This window comes from Rhinolophus hipposideros (assembly GCF_964194185.1).
Source record: "Rhinolophus hipposideros genome assembly, chromosome: 5".
Lineage (NCBI taxonomy): Eukaryota > Metazoa > Chordata > Mammalia > Chiroptera > Rhinolophidae > Rhinolophus > Rhinolophus hipposideros.
In genome coordinates, this window is record NC_138051.1 from 73,001,251 (window position 1) to 73,016,739 (window position 15,489).

The 15,489-nt window shown below is 37.5% G+C and overlaps 1 protein-coding gene across 26 annotated transcripts in view; it reads left to right on the plus strand.

The window, feature by feature from the left end:
* GPHN (gephyrin) overlaps nucleotides 1–15,489 on the plus strand; it is a 455,320-nt gene that overhangs the window by 391,133 nt on the left and 48,698 nt on the right. For 16 of the 26 annotated variants that reach the window (XM_081049713.1, XM_081049723.1, XM_081049726.1 and 13 more), the window contains 3 exons: nucleotides 578–697; nucleotides 2,196–2,254; nucleotides 3,088–3,241. In XM_081049713.1, coding sequence (XP_080905839.1) covers nucleotides 578–697; nucleotides 2,196–2,254; nucleotides 3,088–3,241 — 333 coding nt within the window. Of the gene's footprint in view, nucleotides 1–577; nucleotides 713–2,195; nucleotides 2,255–3,087; nucleotides 3,242–15,489 lie in introns of all 26 variants that reach the window. The other 10 variants (XM_081049702.1, XM_081049721.1, XM_081049725.1 and 7 more) reach the window with 1 other exon arrangement.

Sequence of the window (15,489 nt, forward strand, 5' to 3'; positions counted from 1 at the left end):
TGGAGAGGAGCCAAATTTTTGTTTAGTAACCACACAAAAACATTTAGGAGCTGGTTTAAGACAGAAGGTGAGGCTAAAGGGGATCACACAAAAACACTTAGGAGCTGGTTTAAGACAGTAGATGAGGCTAAAGGGGATCAAATATATGGTGATGGAAAGAGAACTGACTCTGAGTGGTGAACACACAATGTTATATACAGATGGTGTATTACAGGATTGTACACCTGAAACCTATGTAATTTTACTAACCATTGTCACCCCAATAAATTTTAATTAAAAAAAAAAAAAGTCAGAAGGAGAGAAAATTACAGGTACAACCACAATGAAACTTAAAGTACATTTACAGAGTATGGTCCATTGAACCCAACTAATTTGAGGTAGGGTAACTTTAAATCAAGTTAAAGCCTCTTGGTGTACATGTACCTCTTTGTAGGTAACTTTCATTATATCATGATGAAAAAATTAATAAGACTGTAAGACTTCTATGCTTTGTTTCTAAAAGTGTTACATCTCCTGCAAACTTTTCCTTTGCCTCAGTAAATAAAATCAACTCTTTCTTACGCATTTGTATTTCCAGCCAACTCAGACAGTGATGCCTGGACAAGTCATGCGGGTAACAACAGGTGCTCCAATCCCCTGCGGTGCTGATGCAGTAGTCCAAGTAGAAGATACCGAACTTATCAGGGAATCCGATGATGTACGTCATCACCAGGTCTTACTGCTGCATTCCTGTGGCAATATTTTAAGTCATGCCCTTTTTCTGCAACGTTTATGAGATTTACCCAGTTTGGTGGCGATGGGGGAGAGGGGATTATGTTAGGATCTTACATTGTAGTGTATGGGTCTCCACTAAATAAGGAATTGCCTTAGCCTTGAAAATCTTTTGTTATAGGAGACTTTGTGTGTACGGTGGTTATAGCAGAATTTGAGTTACATTTGATCCAAGAAATTCCACATGCAAACAAGGAAAGAAACTACCTCAAGGTAGAAGAGCAGAGATATTAATTTTTGACTTACCTTACAGCTGAGAAATTTGCTCATTGAGACTAGCTTCTGATAAAATCTGAAGGAAAATTTCATAGAGAAGGATTTAACAAAGAACACTTGGGCAAGTTCCTGAATATTACACTAAGCCAAGCATTTAAGCCAAATGACACTCAGCTCTGGTTTCTATAATTCAGGAAAATCCTCGCCACCAAATGACAGCATAGAAATATTAAGCGGGTGTTAGTTTTCCCTCTATTGCCTGGAATGTAGGACCCTAAGATCTCTTTTGGTCTAAGCAGGCCTTCACGTCACTGAAACTGGTGCAAGTTATTGAAATCAGAGGATCAGCCACTAATAATAGTTTCAACTGAGAGTTTTAATGACTAGCGCCCTTATTTGTTTTATGAAGAAGCTTAAGATATGTTATATTTTAAAAGCTGGAGTTAAAAATAAATAATATTCTCCTAGTCTGGTATATAGTAAAATTTGGCTGTGCTGAGAGACAGCCATTTTTCTTGATCTGGGGATTTTTTTAATCATCTTCCCACATGTAAGGCTTATAAAATTCAACTCTTGGCGTACAGATCACATTGCTTGCTGTTAAAACTGTCCAGCAGATTTATTGGCATCAGGGAAGCCAGCAGAGAGCATTGAAATCCAGAACACTTGTATCTACAGTCTCTGCTGGATGACAAGACACAGTTCCAGTGTCACAGTATTATTCACAGCCCATAACTGTAAAATTGATGATCGCTATCAATTTACAGAAATTTACTACCAGGCAAACTATAAGTCCTTCACTGAAATATCTACAGATATTTTGGAACCTTGGCATAGTATTGAACCCATGATTCATGGGAACAGAAGAGACACATTATCTCCTTGCATGTTCACTCTGTCTATTAGGGTAGCCAAATTTTTCCTTCAAAATGTTATTTACAAAGTAAGATTCAATATTTGAATTGATATATGTATTTTTTAAGTGTGAAAATATTTATTTATTCCTTTGCAACAAACCTAAGTTTTTGATAACCTGTGGTAGAAATTCATCATGTTCAAAGGGTTTAGCAAATGATTTTCTGTTTCTCTATATTTGTATATATTCTGGGTCTATCTGATCATAAAAGCATCTGAGTAGCTAAATTCTATTGATCAGAAATTCTATTAGATTGTTCTATTTGAAATTACATGACTCCCTCTTATTACAGGGCACTGAGGAACTGGAAGTACGAATTCTGGTGCAAGCTCGGCCAGGCCAAGATATCAGGTAAGTTCATAACATGTAGAACGTGTACCAGCTTTTGTTTCTACATGATCATACATACACTCAGGAGAGCATAGCTATTATCAATCCACAGTTCAGTCAATTAACCATTACCTTTCAGAGCTTTTAACAGTAGGAAAATGAAATTTCTGAACTCTACATCCCATGTCTGCCCTGCCTACTTTTTCACAAAGATGATAAAGACAAATGAAATAGTCAAAAGCAAAGATAAGACCACTGTCCTACCATAAATAGTGCACATGTACTTTAAATTATTCTTTTTACAATGGAGTATATTTACCCTGGTTTCATTAATACTAATTTGCTCAAATCTCCTTGTAGCAAAGCTATACTTCTCCCATCCCTATGGCAGGAGGCCAGGGTGAATGGACTCCTGCCACATAACTGGACCAACCTAAGTGGTCCACATAGAAATCATCTCCATGATTCTAACCTCATTAACATTATTCTCCTTACCTCAGCTATAGACGTTTTATCCTTAATGCCATATAATTTCTTGCTTTATATCAAAGAAAGTTTGCAATTGGTATTTTTGACAGTAATGTGGTACAAAGCAATTTGTAAAATAATTTTCAAATATGAAGTAACATATTCCTGTTTAGTAGTAATAGATACCAATCCTATTTCTGTCTTCTGTTGTATGATTTAACAGTTTTAATTAAAAAAGCATAGAGTTTAGAATCTCTTTATTTCATTAGTCTGCTCCTGCCTCATCTGTTGACTTTTTTCTCTCCTTGAGTGTCCTCCTCTTTCCCTCTGAGTTGAGAAAACATTATTCTTACTCATACTGTTTATGGTTCTGCTTTGACTTTCAGACCCATCGGCCATGACATTAAAAGAGGGGAATGCGTTTTGGCCAAAGGAACCCACATGGGCCCCTCAGAGATTGGTCTTCTGGCAACTGTAGGTGTCACGGAGGTTGAAGTTAATAAGTTTCCAGTGGTTGCAGTCATGTCAACAGGGAATGAGGTAAAAAAAAAAAAAGGGGGGGGGGGAGCGGGGAGTGGTTAGAATGGGCCTTTCAGATAAAAGTATGTCTGACATCTGTTCTGTGCTGTAAATAGAACACTGTGGATTATAGATCTTACCACATTCCCGTAATAGGGAAATAATCAATTGGCCTCAGAACAGTTCAAATACAGAATATGAGAAGGAAGAACTAGAAATTACATATTAATAAATTTTCCCTTCCATTTATTAGAATGAAATATTACAACTATTGACCTTTCCACAGACTCAGTACATGTAAACAAAGAACACTGACTGATAGCTATAGATATTCAACTATGCAACCCAATTATTAGGCAACTTCATATTAGGACTATGAATTCTACCCGCTCTGCTACTGAGATGATAGGCCACCTCTGTGCGGTCAGTAAGTCAGTAAATTGAGATGCCATGGCGAGCCCTTCTTGCTAAACTTCCATGCGGTCTTTACTCACCAGGAAGTGTTTGATAATCCGTTTGTTTTTCTCTCTAAAGCTGGCATCCAGTGGCATGCCATTCAGAATGTGTCAAAAATTCACGTCAGCCCTGATTTAGGAAAGGGAAGTTAATCAATCTTTTTTCTGAGAACTCTTGAAAAACTTCCTATTCCCATTTTGCTTAGATTATACAAAAATTCAATTGGCAGTTCTAAGGTGAAACTGGGAATATTGAAATGTGAAGCTGCTGGAAATTCAAAGCTTAAGAGCAGAATTTGAAACTATTGATTTTTTTTTTTTTAATTGGGGCAGGGGATCAGGACTTTTATTGGGGAACAGTGTGTACTTCCAGGCCTTTTTTCCAAGTTGTTGTTGTCCTTTCAATCTTAGTTGTGGAGGGTGCCATTCAGCTTCAAGTTGTCCTTTCAGTCTTAGTTGTGGAGGGCGCAGCTCAGCTCCAGGTCCAGTTGCTGTTACTAGTTGCAGGGGGCATAGCCCACCATCCCTTACGCCGGAGTCGAACCGGCAACCTTGTGGTTGAGAGGACGCGCTCCAACCAACTGAGCCATCCGGGAGCTCAGCGGCAGCTCAGCTCAAGGTGCCACGTTCAATCTTAGTTGCAAGGGACAGAGCCCACCATCTCTTGCGGGACTTGAGGAACTCCAGCAACCTTGTTGTTGACAGCCCACTGGCCCATGTGGGAATAGAACTGGCAGCCTTCGGAGTTAGGAGCACGGAGCTCTAAACGCCTGAGCCACTGGGCCGGCCCCGAAACTATTGAAATTTTTTTCAAATTAATTCCTTTAGAACTTTTTATAAAAAGATTAATAAGATTTTTTTTTCTCTTTTAATCTCTAACTTTGTTCTGAAAATAAGCCAATTTTTAATTTCTTAGTTTTGGAAATGAACATTTTCAAGGGTCTCTCTATTACCCTTATAGTTCCTTTGGAAAGAACAAAAGAAAAGAATAGGATACTTTGTTTTGCTAATGGAGAGATAAATCGACATTCTAGATTTGCTTACTTTCCAGTATATGCGTACTAGTCATTCCCTAAAACTATTGATTGACCCAAAACATTCTTTTCAACTAATTTACATAGTGATGATTTTAATATCCCTAGGATCAACTGACATGATGTTTAGCATTAGAAAGTAATTTTAGACTGGTTGACTTCATGATCTATTCTTATTTGTGATTTATTTATATGTTTTGTACATCTAAGTGAGTTCATAGAGTTTGGGAACACTAAATAGAAAGCTAAATAACTAATTATTAGGCAACTTTGTTTAAGGTATAGTTCTTACATTCTTTGTAGGGCTGGGCTAATAGTCTGTTATCCCCCTGAGTACATTCATACTATTTTTTTAAAGCTATTTTTTATACTCTTCATTAAAGCTATTTGCTAGTGGTAGGGAAAAGTGATGGGGTGAGAATAGAGGTAGTATTTACATTGTGGAATCTAAGAAAGAATGTGTAGTCCTAGTTCCCTGCCCTCATAGACTTGATAATCGTTGGAGAGGCTTTGATAGATTCTGTATGACTCCCTTCCCCTACTTTCTTCTGTAGCCTGCTGTATTACCATGGTTTTCCAAGGGAATGGTGCTTCTAAGTTTTATAATCTCTAGTTCGATATAGCTCCACATTCCTCCCCTACTTCCATCCAAAGTTAGTGGTTATTATGATTTTCTTTGATCCTGTAGTTTAGTTCAGCAAATGTTTATTGGGTACCTCTATGCGTGGCACTATACTGGAAACTGGGGATAGAAGAGATAAATAAAATATCGTATCTCTCCTGAAGGCTTGAGATCATCAGATAGCCAGAAGACAATAGAAAAAAATCATGCATTTATTTTCAGAGAAACCAAAAGAAATTACACCTGTCTATTAATGTGACAAGTCTGTATTTTAGTCATAGCACAGTTCTCCTTGAGTATTAGTTCTGATTTCCCCTAATACATATATGGCTTCACATATGTCCACTTCTTGAATCCAGTGTGGTATATTGTAAGCAGAGGAGTGACCCGAGGCAACTCAAAGAATGTCATACAACATGTCTATGTATATTATATTTAAAACCTGCCCAGTATTTTGTGACCATGTAAGCTTGTTCAGGATGAAGGAATTATTTTAAAATTGGGGAGGTACAGTTAGTTATAGGTTATAACTAATACAGTATAGCTGATGTAGCCATTTGCTGATTTCAAGAAACTGTGTATGTTAAAATTTAGTTAATACCATCCAGTAATTGTACATAATTGTAGGGATATGCTTCCAATGTCATGCAGTTGTTCAATAAATATTTATTGAGTGTCTGTTACACGTTGGAATGCCCACCAGGGGTTCTCTTATCTAAACATCAGACTTAATACGATATAAATACACTACATTGTGAACCAGTATACTTAGAAAGATGTTGAGCAAAAAACTCAGCATCAAGCAGGACAGCATCAGGGTTTCTTCTTCAGTGGGACTCGTCTTCTTAACAGTCCACACAGCCATCCAAGAGTGTTTTCTTTGTTCTTCAAATGACATTCAGGTGCAAGGGAATAATTATACGAGAAGAGAATGGGAGCCACCAACTTAGAAGACCCATGTTGTACATAAAAAATCCGTACTTTTTGTAAGTCTTAGGCAACTTCCAGGGTGCCCAAAAGGGAAACGCCCAGTTACAAGTGTTACCACATTCATGGAAGCCCAAAGCTATGGCTTTCCACTATGTATTTATAGTTCCTTTCAGTTCATATGCAAGGTTACCAATCAGAGATCATTTTTACCATAAGAAATGTGGCCTAGTAACAACCTGGCATTTCATCTTTATCAAATTTCCAGGGGAACAGTGCTAGAAAGTTAACCCAAGGTCAAATTTGTCCTTAGAGATGAACAAAGGGTTTTTCATGCTTTACCCTCACATAAGATGACGCATTATCTATAAAAAATTAGAAAACAATAATAAAACTGACTACAGGTCATTCTGCTTTTTATTATCACCATGCACTGGCAATTCCAAACAATGTCAGTGATAAAATTCTCCTCTCCACTGGAGGAGACCACTGATGCCAGGTGCTGTTCTGACTACTGGGGATATAGCAGCAAGCAAGACAGACAAATTCACTGCTCTAAATTTATATTTTAATGGGTGGGGGAGGGGCCTCGAGGAGGTGGTCAATAAACAAAAAGTGATAAATGATATAAACAAAAATAAAGAAGGGTCAGATGATAAAGAGTGGTAGTAGAAGAGGTATATGCCAGATGTTATCTGTTGAAACTTACCCCACATCAGCCCTTTTATGCTCTCCCCTAAATAACAAGGCTAAAAGCCTGAAAACGATTTTCCAGGCTGTCTTTCCAGCTGTAGTCCAGTTAGGTTTTGCCATGGGTATGCATTAACATGATATTAGAAAGCAGAAGGAAATTACCAGAAGTATAAGCTCCTTAACTCTCAGTAACATCTTTCCCCCAACAGCCCCAGGGATGGGGATGATGGGGATTTCCTGCCATTACAGAGCTTTGGTAACACACTTTTCTCCTTTTGTTTCTCCAACCCTCCCAACACATTTGTAACCAATTCCCTGTGTTAAATCTTCCTTTCTCCCACATCCCACCATTTGAAACACCTAGAGGAGTTTTGGTTTTCCTGTCTGGTCCTGATTAATAGAGTCTTCTATTTTGCATAGTATAATCAGATCTCACTGAAGAGGTAAAATCAGAGTGGAAATCAGAAGGCATTGAGGGTGTATGTCAGGTGAAGGGAATTGTGTTCCATACAGCAGGAACAACGAATAGAAAAGCCCTGAGGTAGGGTGCATGCTTGTCCTGTTTGAGGAGCAGCAAGGAGGTCAGGGTGGCTAAGTGCAGAGGGAAAGAAGCAAAGTAAAAGGAGATGATGTGGAGCGGTAACAGAAGCAAGACCATTTTATTCTAAATAGCCCATTTTGAGGAAGGAAAACAACATGGAGTATGACAATGTTTACTCTGGCTTCTATATGTAGAAAGGAAAAGGGGGGAAGGCAGGGAGACTCGTTAGGAGGATCTGTAATGCTCCAGTGAGAGATTTGGACCAGAATGGCAGCAATGAAGATGATGCGAAATAATCAGATCCACAATACATTTTGAAGGTAAAGCCAATAGGATTTGTTAGTGAATTCAAAGTAGAATATGAGAGAAAGTGAAGAGTCAAGATGACCTCCAAACTTTTTAGCCTGAGCAATTCTAAGGATAGTTATCATTTACCCAGGTGAGAAAGATTAGGCAGTAGAAATCAGGGATTCTTTTTTGGACATGTTAAATTTGAGATATTTATTACAAATCTTAGTTAGAAATATTGAGTAGGCAATTGAACAAATTAGTGTGGAGCTTGGGAGAAAAAACTGAGCTAAAGACATACATTTGGAAGATATTATGAGGCTAGATAAAGTCAGCTAGGAAGTGACTATAAATAGAAGACAGGAAATGCAAGTTTTACACTTAGGAGTCCGTTCTATCTTCCTCCTCTTTACCAACTTTTATATTTCCCAGTTGCATTTTCTAATTTTGACTCTTGATGGCGTCATCTCTTTTTTCATTAAATACATTCTGATCCCCTTGAAACTTTAGCTAGTGACCCACAGGTCTTTAGATGGGACATCAGTCGGACAGCTACCATTATCTTTAGGAAGTCAAGATTGTATGCTTGCTGTCTAGTTACCCAAAGTACTAGCAATATTATTCCTTCATTAGATGCTGAGCCTTCTAGTTTTGAAGGTACTATTTTAGTCACCTTCAGCCATATTTCATAACTCAATTCATTCATGTTTTCTCACAGAGACAGAGAGAGAGAGAGAGAGAGAGAGAGAGAGAGAGAGAGAGAGAGAGAATTGAGTGTATTTATCTCCACTGTGTCTTTGCTTATTGTGTTCCTTTTTTTATATATTAAAAAATTGTCTTGGCCACTGTCAATAGCAGAGGCCTATTCAAACAAGTTTGAACTTTAGATGCATAAAATCTGTCTACAGTCTTCCTGTAATATTCTTTGGGGCCTTCTATAAGCAGCTGCTGTTATAAAACTAGAATCTTTAAAATCTTTATCTGCACTAATAAGAGAAAGAATGGGCAGCTGAGTGCCTACTATGCCTGGTAGTACTATGTGCTTGTGATTAAAGCAACACTCTGAGGTTAGTATAATTACGCTTCATTTTCTGTAAGAGAAAATTGACACTCAAATACAAATCAACTAGCCTGACATATATTTTGTGTAAGTGATGTAGCCTGGTTTCATATCTAAGTGTTTTGGCTGTAATGATTTTTTCCCCACTATGTTGCAATGCTTCCCCCTAGAGCTTTCTTAAATTTCATTTCTCCGGTTTTTCAATGGCAGTCTCTGAAATCTGTCAGGTTAGATAGTCCATTACTTTCTTCTAGCCATATCATACTTCTTGTCCAGATGAAAGACCGTGGCTCACCACTTTAAAGTTACCCTCACTAACACTTCAGATAGCTTCACTTATTTCATCTGTTCCTTTAGTCACATGCTAATACCAAAACTGAATGACTCCATCCTACACCTCGGTGTTTTGCTCCCACTCAGAAACAACATTACTAAAAGCATTCATAGAACCTGGCCTACTACAAATTTCTGCCATTCATTGTCAACCTGGCACTTAAAGTTGCTCGGGAATTCTGATGTAACTGTCTTCTTGATTTCCTAGCACATTCCTGCAGTGGATAGTTCATTCATACATTCTACACCCTTTTTAAACCTCAGTAGTAGCCCTGCTTTCTCACTCTTGGAACATGACCTCACCACCTTTATGGAAAAAATGAAGCTGAAAAATATTTGTCAAAACGAACTAAGTTAGGGTTCCATCATCTTCCCTTCTCTTTACCTCAAAATTTTTCCCATTCCTTTAGCTATCTTCCTTTCCTCCAATCTACAATGAAAAGGTACTTCTTTCTACATGTACCTTTAAGCCCATTCTTTCTCACCTTCTTCAGAACTTTGGTTTCTAAATTATTTGCTGTGTCTTCTATGTCTTTGATTGTTCTCTCTACTGGCTCACCTCCCTTCCACATCCAGCATACAAAGAAAGATTACCACTGTCGTAAAAAAAAACTTATATTCAAACACTCTGTTGCTTCCTTGAGCTGCTGCACTATTCCCTTCCTATTCACTACTAGATTTGTTGAAAGAGAGGTCTGTACCCACTGCCTTTTCTTCCTCACTATCCACTTTCTCTTAAACCTCCTAGATACGATTAGTGCAGAAACTGCTTACCTGAGAACACTAATAACCTTCTAATCTCCAAATTCTGCTTTGATAGTCATCATTCTTAACTTGTCTCTACCATTTAACATCAGTGACTTTCATCACCCACCACCTGGAAACTCTCTTTCCTTGCGTTCTGTGACTGTTCTCTCTTTATGCTCTATTCTTTTTCTCCTTCTATTTTCTTTATCTTTCTCCCATTCCCTAAATAAAGTATTCCCCCAAGATTCTGTTCTCTGCTGTGTCCTCCACTCTCTCTAAATTCGCCCTTGGAGTTTTTCTCTCATGTCAAATATGTGCAGGTAATTTCCCATATCTGTAGCCCCAGTCTGACCTCTTTTGTAAGTTCAAGCCTTCATTTTCTGCTTCCTTTGGATATTTCTACCCAATGTTCCACAATTACCTAATCTCACTCACCATCTTTCCCTTCCTACCAAGAAGAGTGGAATGCTTTCTTCCCAACTTGCCTCGTTTTATCAAGGCATCACTGTTCCTTGAAACTGTTTTGCCAAGATCATCAGTGACATTCTAAAACAATTTTTTATTCTTTTTTTTATTAGTTTTAGGTGTACAAAACAATGTACATAATAGTTAGGCATTTATACCCTTCACAAAATAACCTTCCTCCCCCAATCTACTACCCCTCTGACATTGCATACAGCCGTTACATTTCCACTCTTAGTCCTTATCTGGACTCCACTTCTTGCGAATATATACGTATATTAAATTACAGTTGACATTAATTATTGTTCAGCTTCAGCTTCAGGTGTACAGAGCAGTGATCAGGCATCCATACTGCCCCTGAAGTGGTCTCCCTAATAAGATAAGTGGTGCTCTCAGTGAGAGCATGTGCAGGCGAGAGCAGAAACTGCACTGACTTTGTAGAAACTACCAACCACACCCCATAGCCCCACTCATCTAGAACTGCAGTGCCAGGGTCACGCTGGGCACCAGGTGGCTGGCTCTGCCTCCACAAGATGCAGAGGAGTCTTTGTACAGCAGAGACAACCTGGAGATAGCTTGGTGGGCTTAAGCCAAGACTGGAGCTGCCTTGTTTTTTTCTTCCAGTATTACTATCATATTTAGTGTGTGTGTGTTTGTGTGTGTGTGTGTGTGTGTGTGTATACACACATATATATACACACACATATATATACACATTTTTCCCTTTCTCTCTCATCTTTTCTTTTTTCTTTTCCTTGCCTTACTTTTCCTCCCTCTTTCCATTTTTCTGTACTAATTTGTTTTTTTGTATTTTTGATATTTTTGCCTGTGTTGAGTATCGGTTATTGGTTGTTTTTACATGTGAGCATATTTGTTTTTTTTCTTTGTTGTTGTTGTTGTGCTTGTTGATTTGTTTTGTTCTGAAATTGCCCTACACCGGGGCCCAGCCCAAGAGTCACAAGATTCAACACACCCAGAGGCCAACTCCAGACCAAACCAGAGCATTACCAGGTTTGACCTACAAGTGACACACCAAAGGGAATTCTCTACAGGCACAAGAGCCCATAGGGGCCAAGTCTCATCTGAGGGGTCAACCCTCATGCAGCAGCTCATACATTGTGGGCAGAGCCAATTTCTCACAGCTAGTCAGCCTGGGAATCAATCCCACCTACTGACAAGCCAAAAGCAATTAAAGCTGAACTTTAAAAGGAGAATACACACAACACAAGGGTCACCTTTGGAGCACACGCACAGGAGAATAGGGAAGTGGTGCAAGTCAAACATAAAGGACACATACTACATAAGGTCATCCAGCAAAGACCAAGAACCCTAGCGGATCTACCTAATACATCTAAGCAAACATAGAGAGTCAGCCAGAATGGGGAAATAAATAAACATGTCCCAAATAAAAGAACAGAAGAAACCTCCAGAATTGGAACCAAATGAAATAGAGGTAATCAACCTACCAGAGACAGAGTTCAGAATCCTGATGATAAGAATCTTTAAGGAGCTTAGTGATGACATAAAGAAGCATAGAGAAATCATAATGAACAACCAACCAGTTAGAACTAAAAAATACAATAATTGAAATAAAGAACACACTTGAAGGAATTACCAGCAGGTTAGATAAGGCAGAGGATCGAATCAGCAATTTAGAAGACAAGTTAGCAGAGATCACCCAAGTAGAACAACAAAAAGAATAAAAGAATAAAAAACAATAAAAATGGTTTAAGAGACCTCTGGGATAACATCAAGCGCACCAACATGCAGATCATAGGAATACCAGAAGGTGAAGAGAGGGATCGAGAACATATTTGAAGTAATAATAATCTAGTGAAGGAAATCGACAATTTTTTATTTTTAGTTGTGATAAAATACATATAACATAAAATTTACCATCTTAACCATTTTTAGGTACACAGTTCAGCAGTATTAAGTGCATTCACATTGTTGTGCAACCAATCTCCAGAACTATTTTCATCTTGTAAAACTGAAAGTCTGTACTCATTAAATAACAACTCCCCATTTCCCCCTCCCTCCAGCCCCTGGCAACCACCATTCTACTTTCTGTCTGTATGAATTTGATTTATTTAATGAGAGAATAAACCCAAGACTTGCATAACTACAATATTGTTCTAGTATAATTTTCTTACATGGTAGTAAAGTCAGGAAGAAAACGCTGGACAGTTTTGAAACCAAAATTATTAAATGATTCTAATTTGTACAAAGAGTAATCATAATAAAAACAAAATGTGGACTTTTTTTCAAATACAATTTGTAAACCTTTGTATTTGTAAACCAAATTCTTAAAGACTACTTAAATTATGTTTAAAAACTCTGAAAATAGCTTTTTTTCTTATAACCCAGTAACCAAAGCAATTAGTTTAACTCGCAATTAAAACTTTTTCCAGAATTTAATTAAAAACCGTTAAGAATAGGAACATGTTCCATTAGAGCTTATAATCTGACTTTTCTCCCCTCTGTGTTAGATCTGTTTGTCTGGACTATTTCAGTATTTCTAACGTGTATCCATGATGATCAGAATTGATTTTTAATCAATTAATTAATAAATTAAGTTTTCCAGAAGAGGGAGAAAAAAAGTAAGGATATATAAGGGAGCTGTTTGTAATGGATATGGAAAGGGTTATTGACCACTGTTGTCCTCTTTGCAAAGGGAAGATGATTAGACCCTTTGCAAAGAGGACAACAGTCTTAAATGCGGACAAACCCATCTCAATACATAAAAGAGAGAGAAAGTGAGTCATTACAACCAGTCTTAGGCACTCTGACAATTCCATCAGGACATACGATTAAATCTCTGAGGAACAGAAATAAAGTGGGAGGTCTCCTAAAATAAACTAAGTGAAATCTCTTTTAGAGAGCAAGACAGAGAGCCTCCTCATGAGGGTTTAACAAAAGAACTTTTACATTTTTTATATTTTATTTAAATTTCATTTTGAAGCTTTGCATGACAATAAAAATGCTCATCATTGAGTATTCAGAATTGTATTCCTCTTTTGTTCTAAAAGTTTTTTCAAGTGAATAATTGGGTCATGTCAAAAAGACTCCAAAATGACCATTGCAATTCCAAATTGTCCTTGATAAAATTATGCTTTTTAAAAATATACATGCAAGAAAGATAAAATAGAAGCCAGAGTTATGCCGAGTGGTAGCACAAGTTTATTATTAAATGAATCCATGAATTCATTAGCTAAAGGTCAGTCAAAAGGGAAAATGTTGCTGATGTATTATGTCTAAAGGCCTTAATACTAAGGCCCCCTAACAGCTAACTCTAAAAATCAGCAGGCCAGAAAGGGTAGGCAGAATATCTCTCCCAAAGCCGATTTCTCAAACATGAACAAACAAAGAGAAATTCTTATAGACACACAACAACATAGCCAATTGACAAACAAGATGGTCAGTATCAAATCAATGCTTTAGCACACCTTCACCAAGGAAAACAAAATTTAGTACAAATTCGATCAGACAACCAAAAAGTCCTGGGACTCTTACAACACACAAAATAAATATCAGGTATCTTTGGGAGCTCAACAAAAATGGATCAGAGCTTAACATAAGTGCTGGACTTAGTATCATAGACAAAGAATCCCCCAAGAAAAGAAGCTCAGGAGACCTCAGTGAAGTGCAATATAACCAGTATGAAAATACTGGTGGCACATGGTCTTGCCTGAGTCTTGGCAGGACCGCCGTGACTATCAAAATCCTACTATAAGGACAACCAGGGAAACCTGTTGATTATACAAAGCTGGATATATGCAAGTTTCTGAGCAAGGGAGAGCATCACCTTGACAGAGTCTCAGTAGTGTCTCAAAAGGGGGAAGTTACAGAAGGATACTTATAGGATTTTGAGGACTGGAGTTGATGGTGGGGTGGCTTTAGGGTAGGAGTTAGTAAGTAAGATCTAGGCAGAGACCTCAGATTCTGTAAAATAGGTGAATTGCTGAAAGTAAGTCTTATCTTTGGAGCAAATGAGTCCAGATCGAGTTAGCATGGTCTCCATTTGTCCATGGTCTTCTCTTGAAGCATATAGGTCTGAACAAGTTTGTGTTACCATAATTTGACTTAAGATAGTGCGAGTTATATGTCATGGTTTGGTACAGTTTATCTGTTATGCAAGTAATAATACAGTTTGGCAAGTTGTTACTTCTGTGTCATTTAGCAGAAGGAAAGAGTTTGTAGGCAAGATAGCCAATTATATGGCTTTCCCAAAAATTCGGACATGTTGAATGCCTAAAATTGGGGTTGGGGGCCATAGGTACGAGAGTGAATGAAAACATTGGATCAAGGAGAAGATGAATTAGGATGTTCTTAATGATTGAAACCTTTGGGACGATGGTGAACTACAAAGGAAAAAAAAAGAACCAAAGGTTAAATATTTGAAAGCTGGGAAGACAGTGGTATTATTGACTGTGACAGAAACAGGAAATTGAAATTTAATATGTGGTAAATAAGAAAGTAACAAGGTATAGAGATAATGGGTTATGTTTTGTCTTACTTCGTATTGTTTTTTTCTTTTGTGTTTTAACTGTAATGTTTCAGACATCATTCTAGAGATGACCAGAAGTATCATATACCAGAAAATAAGATTAGTTTTAAAGGGAAATATTGTGATTTATTCTAGTTTATTCAGCCTTATTCCTTATTTAAGCATCCTTCAATTCTGTATGCTTTCTCTGAAAATACTTAAAATGCTCTATAAATCCCATACCTTCATTTAAATAGCTATTATTTTATTATGTCAGTTTTACAGACAAATAACTGATTTTCCAATGAGCTCTAATTGTTCTGTAATTTCTGGAACTTACAGCAAAATAGCAGAGAGGAGCATGAATGGCAAAGAAAACACTATAATAATAGAGGACTCTTACTTAGTTGCTGTTGGGTACCCTTTTGTGGGAGGAAAAAAATTATATAACGCACAGTTTTCTTTCTGAAACAAGTTGTCTAATTAATGAAGTTAAAGAGCTGCAAGCCTTGACCTTTATAAAATTATAATGACTTCAATAACCATGTGTTAATTAAGATCAGAAAATTAATCTAGATTAACACTGCTATAGCAATTTTCAAAGCTCTGCCAGTGACTAAG